General features: G+C 43.6%; 1 protein-coding gene across 2 annotated transcripts in view; it reads left to right on the forward strand.

Annotated features, from left to right (window-relative positions):
* Nucleotides 1-12495, forward strand: part of LYST (lysosomal trafficking regulator) — a 736927-nt gene that overhangs the window by 681907 nt on the left and 42525 nt on the right. For both annotated transcript variants that reach the window (XM_040429442.1, XM_040429443.1), the window contains one exon: nucleotides 5242-5378. In XM_040429442.1, coding sequence (XP_040285376.1) covers nucleotides 5242-5378 — 137 coding nt within the window. The remainder of the gene's footprint in view (nucleotides 1-5241; nucleotides 5379-12495) is intronic.

A 12495-nucleotide genomic window follows, 5' to 3' on the forward strand; every position in this document is an offset into this window, starting at 1 on the left:
GCAGTTTAAAATTATTCCTGTGAAATCTGCCTTCCAAGAACCATATGGCGTTCTTTTCCTTCTGCGCCCTGCCATGTGCCCGTACAGCAGTTTACGACCACATATATGGGGTGTTTCTGTAAACTAAAGAATCAGGGTAATATTGAGTTTTGTTTGGCTGTTAACCCTTGCTTTGTTAGCAGAAAAAAAATGGATTAAAATGGAAAATCGGTGCGATTTTCACGCACGGTTGCTAGGTGACGATCGGGATGGGGACCCGATCATTATTATTTCCCCTATAACATGGTTATAAGGGAAAATAATAGCATTCTGAATACAGAATGCATAGTACAATAGGGCTGGAGGGGTTAAAAAAAAATAAAAACAATTTTAACTCACCTTAATCCACTTGTTCGCGCAGCCGGCATCTCTTCTGTCTTTATCTGTGAGCAATAGGACCTTTGATGACGTCACTACGCTCATCACATGATCCATCAGCATGGTGATGGATCATGTGATGAACGCAGTGACGTCATCAAAGGTCCTATTGCTCACAGATAAAGACAGAAGAGATGCCGGCTGCGCGAACAAGTGGATTAAGGTGAGTTAAAAAAAAATTCTTAACCCCTCCAGCCCTATTGTACTATGCATTCTGTATTCAGAATGCTATTATTTTCCCTTATAACCATGTTATAAGGGGAAATAATACAATCTACACTACAACTAACCCAAACCTGAACTTCTGTAAAGAAGTACAGGTCTGGGTACCACAGTTGGTTTTTTATCACGCGCGTGCAAAACACATTGCACCCGCGCGATAAAAACATCAAAACTGACTGCAATTGCGTTCCTACTCGTGCGGGTTTGCCGCAATGCATCGGGACGCATCCGGACCTAATCCGGACACACCCGTGTGAAAGAGGCCTAAGGGGTGTAGTTTCTAAAATGGGGTTATTTTTGGGTGGTTTCTATTATGTAAGCCTCACAGAGTGACTTCAGACCACAACTGGTCCTTAAAAAGTGGGTTCGTTTCCGTTGTTCCGTTCCGCATGTCCGAAAAAATATAAAACATGTCCTATTCTTTTCCGCAAAAATCGGATCCTGGACCAATACAAACTCAATGGATCCGCAAAAAACGGAAGACATTCGTATGTCATTACGTATGTCATCCGTTTTATGCGGATTCCGTTCTTGGAAATTAGGCTTCCTCCCCAGTATTAAATGTGACCAGTGCGGCCCCCCTCCCTCTATATTCATTGGTGGCCAGTGCGGCAGTGCGGATTCCCAGTAAGTTTTCTACAGATCAGATTTTTCACTTCGTGAAAAACTCAGATCCGACAGTATATTCTAACACAGAGGCGTTCCCATGGTGATGGGGACGCTTCTAGTTAGAATATACTGAGAACGGTGTACATGACTGCCCCCTGCTGCCTGGCAGCACCCGATCTCTTACAGGGGGCTGTGATCTGCACAATTAACCCCTCAGGTGCTGCGCCTGAGGGGTTAATTGTGCATATCATAGCCCCCTATAAGAGATCAGGGGCTGCCAGGCAGCAGGGGGCAGACCCCCTCCCTCCCCAGTATTAAATGTGACCAGTGCGGCCTCACCTCTCCCCCCCCCCCCCCATCATTGGTGGCCAGTGCGGATTCCCAGTATTAATAAATGTGACCAGTGCGGCCTCACCTCTCCCCCCCCCCCCCCATCATTGGTGCCCAGTGCGGATTCCCAGTATTAATAAATGTGTCCAGTGCGGCCTCACCTCTTCCCCCCCCCCCCCCCCATCATTGGTCGCTGGTGCGGATTCCCAGTATTAATAAATGCGACCAGTGCGGCCTCACCTCTTCCCCCCCCCCCCCATCATTGGTGGCAGCGGAGAGTTCCGATCGGAGTCCCAGTTTAAATCGCTGGGGCTCCGATCGGTTACCATGGCAGCCAAGACGCTATTGCAGTCTTGGCTGCCATGGTTACTTAGCAATAAATACAAGCATTATACTTACCTGCGACTGCGAGCAGCGATGTGTGTCCGGCCGGGAGCTCCTCCTACTGGTAAGTGACAGGTCTGTGCTAAAAGCAATGCGCCGCACAGACCTGTCACTTACCAGTAGGAGGAGCTACCGGCCGGACACACATCGCAGCTCGCAGTCGCAGGTAAGTATAATGCTTGTATTTATTGCTAAGTAACCATGGCAGCCAAGACTGCAATAGCGTCTTGGCTGCCATGGTAACCGATCGGAGCCCCAGCGATTTAAACTGGGACTCCGAACGGAATTCTCCGCTGCCACCAATGATGGGGGGGTGGGGGGAAGGGAAGAGGTGAGGCCGCACTGGTCACATTTATTAATACTGGGAATCCGCACCAACCACCAATGATGGGGGGGGGGGGGAAGAGGTGAGGCCGCACTGGTCACATTTATTAATACTGGGAATCCGCACCAGCCACCAATGATGGGGGGGGGGGGGGAGAGGTGAGGCCGCACTGGTCACATCCGCACTGGCCACCAATGAATATAGAGGGGGGGGGCCGCACTGGTCACATTTAATACAGGGGAGGGAGGGGGTCTGCCCCCTCCTGCCTGGCAGCACCTGATCTCTCACAGGGGGCTATGATTCGCACAATAATTGTGCGGATCACAGCCCCCTGTAAGAGATCGGGTGCTGCCAGGCAGCAGGGGGCAGTTATGTACACAGTTCTCAGTATATTCTAACTAGAAGCGTCCCCATCACCATGGGAACGCCTCTGTGTTAGAATATACTGTCGGATTTGAGTTTTCACATGTTTCCGTTTTTTGCGGATCCGCAAAAAACGGATGACATACGGAAACATTTTCAGGAACAACGGATCCGCAAAAAACGGACCGAAAATCGGGATGTAGAAAAATACTGACGTGTGAATGTAGCCTAAATCCAACTACACACTTGATGACTTTTAAACTACTTTTACATCAGCTTTTTTGCCAGATCCACCACGCTTCTGTTAGGATACTACATCCGGCTGCATCCGTTATGAACTGATCCGGTTATATTTTCTCTCAAATAGCCATGACAGATCCAAGAAAATGGATCTGGCACCATTGAGTTACATTCTGTTTCATGCTGAATCCATCTTGCTTCACATCCCATGAAGCACTCAAAAACGCTACTTGCAGCGTTTTTCTTTCAGGCATGGGAACTCAACTAAATGGAACAGAATGCATTTTGTGCGTTCCATTTAATTCAGTTTTGTCCCCATTGACAGTAAATGGGGACTAAACTGAAGCATTTCTTATGACAGATCTCAATACCTTAAAGGAAAAATGCTGATGTGAAAGTAGCCCTAATCAGTACATAAAGCCAGACCGTGACTGTAACGAAATCCGAGGTAAATAGACAGATATATAGATAGATATCATATTCTCCTAGGCTTGCATTATCAATAGCTGATTGTATGTCAATGTCTTTGCTCTATTAAGGACTTAGGCAGATTGTGCCTGTGGGTGCCAACCTGTCTGCAAAATGTGAGACACTCCACATTCTCAGAGGAAACTTCATTTAGCGCTGGCCTGTGACTGATAAGCCATATGGGCATACTAATGAAGACCTGGAAGGGGCCACTTAAAATGCAGAACAAACTCCAGACATGGTGACTGCTGACCCAGCAGGTGGTCTAAGCCATTCAGTAGGTGGATGAAATATCAGAAGCCATAACTCCGACCTCATAACACCCACATCCTCAGAACCCTGGTAATTGTGTTCAGCCTGACATGGGCTTTGGGGAGAATCCAGACACCCCGTACTGGACTTGAGGCATTTCTCGGTATTCAGGATCTGGCCTTCTGGAAATCATAACTCAATCATGTTTGGTGTCTGTATGACCGGGACGAAGCGACTCAGATTATGGGATCATACCTGTACCCGCAGTCCCTGTCTACAGCGAGGAATTGCCGTGTTTCATATTGCCACCTCAGTCACTCTTCTGGGAAAGTGGGGCAGAAACCTGAATAATATCAGACGTCCCAGAAGGCCGGACCGAAAGGAGGGAGGTTCCCTCGCAGCCCACCCCTCAGCTGAGGGGGGATAAAAATTGGTGTATGGGAACAGGTAATTGTCAGCCATTTTGGGGATCCACATCGTTTGGAGTGACTGCCCATATCTTCAGCTGTCCCCACAGCCGGAATTTAACTGCTGCATCTCAGTAAGCCAATATTCCGTATTTTACCCCTTTTATTTTCTGTTTTACTGCATTGTTATTGTATGTATATTTTGTTTTTATCTTTTATCTGACACTTTCTTTTTGTATTGCACTGCACTATAGTGTATTAAATTTAAACATTAATAAGTCCCTTCCTTGTGGTCTTATAGAACTTGCTCTTTCGGAGGGAATAACGTTACCAGTAGTGGTTCAGAGGATTTTAGGTCCATATAGATAACCTGTGTTACTGTGTTAAATTTGGGTTGAGAGAATATCTGAGTATAGGCCCATATTGCCTTATAGTATAGGTGGTGGCAGCTATTGTGATAGAAAATATTGGGGTGTTAGAATCTAGGGGAGTAAGTTAGCATAATTCCGCCATCTAGAATAGGTGGGTGGGAATTTATGTGGTAACTTGATGAGCTCACTAGTATAATTCACCCCAGTGACGTGACCTATTGAGTAGGGATCGTGACAGTGACCAATAAAACAAAAATAAACTAATTACAGTGGTAGAGCATATCTTCAATAGCTTTCCAACAGCTTTCTAATTTTGCTACCTTCTAAAATATCAAGATATGTGTTGCTCCTGGAAGGCACTTACTCTTAGGGCTCATACACACGACCTTATTTTATTTCCGTGTCTGTTCCGTTTTTCTTGCGGACGTATGAGGAACCATTCATTTCAATGAATCCGCAAAAAAAAAAAAAGTTACTCCGTGCGCATTCTGTTTCCGTATGTCCGTATTTCCGTTTACGAAAAAAAATAGAACATGTCCTATTATTGTCCGCATTACGGACAAGGATAGTACTGTTCTATTAGGGGCCAGCTGTTCCATTCCGCAAAATACAGAATGCACACGGACGTCATCTGTATTTTTTGTGTATCTGTTTTTTGCAGATCGCAAAATACATACGGTCGTGTGCATGAGCCCTTAGGGACCATTCTGGTGCTGTTTGTGAACAAGTTTAACACAGGATGAAACACAACGGAGAATTATTACTTTGTATTTCATATATCATATCCCATTTTTTACTCATGATCTCACAAGCAAAGATGATCAAACATGACAAATATTTCTCTTTTCTTTAGGTGTTCGAAGTATGCACAGCACCGATATTCAGTGGTCTGCAATACTGAGCTGGGGCTATCCTGATAATATTCTGAGACTGAAAAGCAAACAGAGTGAGCCTCCTGTAAATTACATTCATTGTTCAGAATTGCATCAGGTACATTTTTTTTTAATGAAGTCTTTGCTCTTTAATTTCATTTTTCACTATTCAATAATTATGTCTATACAAAAATTGGATAACTTTAAAAAGGACAGGATAAGGTAGTGATCCAGCGCTGTCTCTCATATGTCAGTATATCTATTTGCTATTTCATTTTCAACATGTGTGCAGAATTTATGCCAAAAATAAATTGGGTAATTTATCAAACTGGTGTAAAGTAGAACTGACTTTGTTGCCCATAACAACCAGATTCCACCTTTTCATTTTCCAAAGGAGCTGTAAAAAATGAAAGGTGGAATCTGTAGCCAGTTCTACTTTACACTAATTTGATAAATGACCCAAAAAGCACCAGTCATCATTACTTAATTCGGTGGGAGCTCTAGCTTTTTCTATCCTTCAGTGTGGGTACTGAATGCTGGGAATAAGAAAGCTATTTCATTACCTCTTTCCATGCAAGCTTGTTGAGCTAAGTCTGCAGGGCTTCAAACTGTGATCTGGTGGTTGCAGATTTAGACTCCTTGTGTGGTGTGTTATTTTTTTTTTCCTTTTCCTACTTTATTAATAATTGTTTGCACCACACTATTTTCACAAATTATTCTCTCAGAATTGAGAAAAGCAAAAAAAATCATAGCAACAGCCCGACCAGGGTCTTACTCTGTACCACCCATAGCCAGCAATGTGCTGCTAGAAGCGTCTGGAGCTCAGTGATAAAGTAAAGTGTTGTCTTGCCTCGTTCCATGTCTATTCTCTGCCGTGCTGCCGCTTGTCCTTTTGGTAGCTGGCAGCTTTGTATCTTCCCCTCTCCTCATGCTGCCTGATCACTCACGTCCTCCCCAGCCAGCTGGTATGTTAGTCCTGTGCGAGCTCCAGCTCCTCCTATTCCTCACCTGCCCGCCCCAAGGGATGTGACCGGTGGCCCCACCTTCATCCTCTGCCTCCTGAACCTCACTGGCTGCTTCCTTCCCATGTTATATCTCTGGACTATGGGTACTGAATGCTGGGAATAAGAAAGCGATTTCACCCCACCTTTTCAAGTGAGCTTGCCTAGCTCACTGTGTATGGCTTCCGACTGTGATCTCGGGGTCGTGGGTTTGGGGCCCCCCTCTGTGATATATATTTTTAAAAAAATCTTTTATAATACATTTTCCTACTTAATTAACAAATTTATAAAGAAGGAAAATGTTTTATCAGAGAAAAAAAAATTGAAGGGGACGAACCCATGATCCCCAGATGGCAGTCTGAAGGTTACACCGGACTGGTGAAAGATAGTAGGAGATGGAGCCCCCACAGAATTAAGTGATGACTCGTGCTGTTGAACTTGTTGTGGAGAGCGCCCCTTATTGGATTTGCAGTCATGCTATTGAACTTGTTGTGCAGAACGCACTGTATTGGAATTACACCCCTACTATTGAACTTGCTGAGCAGAGCACCCTCTATTAGAATGAAATGAATGAATGAAGTCATTAACATATTTTTACATGTTGACTCATGTGCTAGTCATGCCTTCTGTCAATTTGGACCCGCATATGGCATGGGGACACTTTTCATTTTTTTCCAGGGTGATTTTATGTTCCCAGTCCGCCCCTCCTTCCTGCCAATGATTGACAACATTTTATCTATTACTGTGAATACAGAGGAGGGGTGGGCAAAATTATCCTTGCAGCTCATCATTCTCAAGACTACTTGCTCAGGGTTCCAGTGCTGCTGCTGTTGAAGTGGACATATCACCTCTCCTGACATGTTTGTTGTACCGATGGAGTAGAGTTAACACTCATGCTTTCTGAGATTTGAGTTGTGTTATCTAATATAAGCAAACACCTTCAATTGCATTTCAATGGATTTTGTTTAGAGCTAACGATGATTTAAGAAATTTGAGTTAAGAGTTTGAGTGCTAACCCTGCTACATCTGTAGTAACTACTTGTTTTATAAGGCTGAAAAAAGACATCTGTCCATCCAGTTCAGCCTGTTATCCTGCAAGTTGATCCACAGGAAGGCAAAAAAAAAACTGTGAAATAGAAGTCAATTTTCCTCACTTTAGGGGAAAAAAATTCCTTCCCGACTCCAATCAGGCAATCAGAATATCTCCCTGGATCAACGACCCCTCTCTAGTAGCTATAGCCTGTAATATTATTACCCTCCAGAAATACATCCAGGCCCCTCTTGAACTCTTTTAGTGAACTCACCATCACCACCTCCTCAGGCAGAGAGTTCCATAGTCTCACTGCTCTTACCGTAAAGAATCCTCTTCTATCCTCCAGACGCAGAGGATGTCCCCTTGTCACAGTCCTGGGGATAAATAGATGATGGGATAGATCTCTGTACTGACCCCTGATATATTTATACATAGTTATTAGATCGCACCTTAGTCGTATTTTTTCTAAAGTGAATAACCCTAATTTTGATAATATTTCGGGGTACTGTAGTTGCCCCATTCCAGTTATTACTTTAGTTTCCCTCCTCTGGACCTTCTCCAGCTCTGCTATGTCTGCCTTGTTCACAGGAGCCCAGAACTGTACACAGTACTCCATGTGTGGTCTGACTAATGATTTGTAAAGTGGCAGGACTATGTTCTTATCACGGGCATTTATGCCCCTTTTGATGCATTCCCTTTTCTTATTGGCCTTGGCAGCAGCTGCCTGACACTGGTTTCTGCCGCTTAGTTTGCTGTTCACTAAAATTCCTAAGTCCTTTTCCATGTCAGTCTTAGGCCTCTTTCCCAAGAGCCGTATTGTGGACCGCAAAAATGTCATCTGCAAAAATGTATATTGTACTGTGCAAGCCTTCTACAAGATCATTGATACGGTAAATATATTGAAGAGAATAGGGCCCAATACTGACCCCTGAGGTACTCCACTAGTGACAGTGACCCTATCTGAGTGTGTACCATTAATAACCACCCTCTGTTTTCTATCACTGAGCCAGTTACTTACCCACATACAGATGTTTTCTCCCAGTCCAAGCATTAATTTTTATGGTACAGTATCAAATGCTTTAGAGAAGCCAAGATATATGACATCCATTGATTCGCCGCAGTCAAGTCTAGAAGTTATCTCCTCATAGAAACTGATTAAATTAGCTTGACATGACCGATCCCTCATGAAGCCATGCTGATAGGGCCTTATTTGCTTATTTTTATTGCTGTACACCAAGATAGCATCTCTTAGAAAACCTTCAGTTTACATACAACAGATGATAAACTTACCGGCCTATAGTTTCCTGGCTCTGTGTTTGGACCCTTTTTGAAAATTGGCACCACATTTGCTATGCACCAATCCTGTGGGACATTCCCTGTCAGTATAGATTCCTATGGAATTACTTAATTCTCTTAAGATACGGGGGTGCATGCTATGCTATCTGGTCCCGGCGATTAGTGTATTTTCATCTTTTTAAGACACAGCGCCACTTCTTCCAGGGCACTTTTAATGTATTCCCAATTAAATAATTTTAGTTTACCATACTAATTGAAGTGGGTGTGGCACATGCTTTTTTATGTAAATTAGACTCATTTGAAAGAGTCGCCTCCCCACAGCTTCACAGGAAACTCCTGGCATGCAATGGCTGTGACGTCATTCCCTCCCCACGTTAAACTGTACATTGAAGTTTGGTGCAGGATCGAAAGATAACTGATATACAGAGCGGCTGTCAGACTAGTAATTCACTCACCCAGTGATCCTGCTATAAGCTTCACTATACAACGCAGTATGAAAGTAAAATCACCAGATACTTTCACTTTCTTCCCCTACACTGTCTACACCTACTATATTTTTCACTTTATAAGACCCACTTTTTCGCCCCCAAAGTGGGGGGGGGGGGAGTCAGTGCATCTTATAAAGCGAAGGTGCTTAAAATCAAGATGGCTGATACTATTGCAGGTTAGCAGGTGCCAAAAAAAATAAATTTGAGGAACTCGCTATGCCCCTCACGGAATACCTTGGGGTGTCTTCTTTCCAAAATGTGGTCACATGTGGGGTATTTATACTGCCCTGGCATTTTAGGGGCCCTAAAGCGTGAGAAGAAGTCTGGAATCCAAATGCCCTCCTAAAAGATTCTCATTGGAATTTGGGACCCTTTGCGCACCTAGGCTGCAAAAAAGTGTCACACATGTGGTATCGCCGGACTCAGGAGAAGTAGGGCAATGTGTTTTGGGGTGTCTTTTTACATATACCCATGCTGGGTGAGAGAAATATCTCTGTAAAATGACAACTTTGTATAAAAAAATGGGAAAAGTTGTCTTTTACAGAGATATTTATCTCACACAGTATGGGTATATGTCAAAACACATTGCACTACTTCTCCTGAGTACGGTGATACCACGTGTGACACTTTTTTGCAGCCTAGGTGCGCAAAGGGGCCCAAATTCTAAAGAGCACCTTTAGGATTTCACAGGGCATTTTTTTTACGCATTTGGATTCCAAATTACTTCTCACGCTTTAGGGCCCCTAAAATGCCAGGGCAGTATAAATACCCCACAAGTGACCCCATTTTGGAAAGAAGACACCCCAAGGTATTCCGTGAGGGGTATGGTGAGTTCATGTAAAATTTTATTTTTTGTCACAAGTTAGTGGAATATGAGACTTTGTAAGAAAAAAATATATATATATCTTTTTCCCGCTAACTTGTGCCAAAAAAATAAAAAATTCTAGGAACTCGCTATGCCCCTCTCGGAATACCTTGGGGTGTCTTCTTTCCAAAATGGGGTCACTTGTGGGGTATTTATACTGCCCTGGCATTTTAGTTTAGTTTGTAAAATATTTTATTGTTAATAAAATAGAGAATGTCATCATCTTGAACATTTGAGATACATCAAAATGTGTTCACACACAGAGCATCTTCGAGTCAGACAGTTACATAGATACATTGCATTCATTTTATAAGGCATTAAATAACATTAACGTCAACAAGCGACAGATAGTGAATTTCCTTCAAATATATTGCATACCCTCTTTATTAACCTTCTATGGTAATGTCATAAGGAGGTGAGCTAATTAACTCATTTAGTGAATCAAATTGTGAATGGTGTTGTGAATGGTTTTGTAAATGGTATTGTAAATGACGATCACATACAAATTGCAAGGCCATCCTCTTTTAAGTAAAATCATGGAATTTCTTCCAGGACCCCCAAACTTTTTCAAATAAAGGAGTATTATTAATCTCCCAATACGCTATTTGTTCCAACCGATACACCTGGTCGCAGCGAGCTATCCATTGAGGGACGTTAGGCATTGTTCTCGACTTCCAGTTTGAGGCTATGAGAAGTCTAGCTACTGCCAAAAGGTGTTGTTGTAGGCGGTTAGCATGCGGAGAGAGGCAACTCAGTGGTTTCAGGCCTATTAGGCAGAATTGTGGCATGAGTGGGAGATCACTGTTTTGCAGTTTGGAAATAATATCACACACTCCTATCCAGAAGGGTTTTACTAGATGGCAATCCCACCATATGTGTATGAATGTGCCTTCAGTATCTAAGCATCTCCAACACTTCGATGAGGAAGAAGGGAACATCTTGTGCAGCATAGTGGGAGTGTAGTACCATCTGGTTACCAATTTATAGTAATTCTCTTGCAGGCGTACACATCTAGATATTTTGTTCGTTTGTGATAGCATTATTTTAATTTCATCAGGGGAGAATTTGATATCTAGGTCTCTCTCCCAGCTCCTAATAAAAGGAGGTGTAACTGTTTGGGGAGTCTCAAGGAGGGAGACATAGATTTTGGAGATTTTCTTACTGGGTTCATTTTTCCCCAAGGTCATTTGCTCGAATTGAGTGGGGGTACTCTGGTTCTGTGACAGCTTCCCTGTAGTAGCCTTTAAGATGTGTGCATACTGAAAGTGGGATAGATTCCCTAATTGAGGGTGCTCAAGAGCTACATCATTATCTCCTCCGTGATGGCTACAAAAAATATCAAGTATCGGGGTGGAATTTGCTTTAGGCCCTTCGCCCAACGTGGACCTAAACTCGGGGATGGAATCCCACAATACATCTCTAACCTGCTGTAGTGGTGAGGTTTGTTCTGTTATCAGTTTCCCCGCCACTCCTGCGAACCATACCTTGAGGGTATTACGTGTAAGGGGATTGGTTATTTGCTTCATGGTCTCCTGTCTATGACTCGTGAGCAAAGCTAAGGAGCGCAGAGGAAGTCCCGCTAGATCTTGTTCCAATACCACATCAAGTCTCCCCGGCGGATTACGTAACCATTCTAAGACCCTTAGACCTTGAATTGATTTATAATAAAGAAGAAAGTCTGGCACCCCCCAAACCTCCCAACTTCTGAGGTTTAATCACTTGGCTATAAGGCAGTCTAGACCTGGCACTACTCCAGAGGAAGCGCATCAGTATCCCTTTTAGCTGTAGAAAGAATGCTCTAGGTATGCAGATTGGCAATGCTTGCAGATAGTACAATACCTTCGGGAGGACCATCGATTTAATTAAGGTTCTGCGGCCGAACCAGGAGGTAAAAGGTAAATCCCATAATGCCATATGATCATTAATTTTGCGCGGTATGTTTTTAAAATTCTCCTCATACAGTTTTGAGTAATGGGAGGTGATATTCACACCTAGGAAAGGGATACTACTATTGGACCATGAGAAAGGAGTGTTTAGTTCTAAAAGGGCTTAAGTTTGCGTGTCTAATGATACGTTTAAGACTTGTGACTTGGTGAGGTTGACCTTAAAGTTAGAGAGGGATCCAAAGTACTCTAGCAAAGTATGAATCGCTGGGAAGGCTTTCACAGGGTTCATGATAATGAGGAGGAGGTCGTCTGCGAATGCAGCAAGTGAGTGGGTTTTCCCTTTTATGGTCAATCCCTGAATCTTTTGATCCCGCCGTACAGCCTGTAATAATGGCTCTACCGACAGGATGAAAAGGAGCGGGGAAAGGGGGCAGCCCTGCATGGTGCCATTGCTAATTGTGAAAGGGGGGGAGAGTGTGTTGTTTACCAGGACTCTAGCGCTAGGGTTACTGTACATTGCCATTACCACCTCAATAAAGCTATCTGGTATGCCAAAGGCTTTCAGCGCTGCACACATAAAAGACCAATCCACTCTGTCAAAAGCCTTCTCGGCATCTGGGCCGAGGAGAACTAATGGCGTGGATGTAGATTGGGCATGGTGTATAA

The sequence above is a fragment of the Bufo bufo genome, chromosome 4, assembly GCF_905171765.1.
Source record: "Bufo bufo chromosome 4, aBufBuf1.1, whole genome shotgun sequence".
Classification (NCBI taxonomy): Eukaryota; Metazoa; Chordata; class Amphibia; order Anura; family Bufonidae; genus Bufo; species Bufo bufo.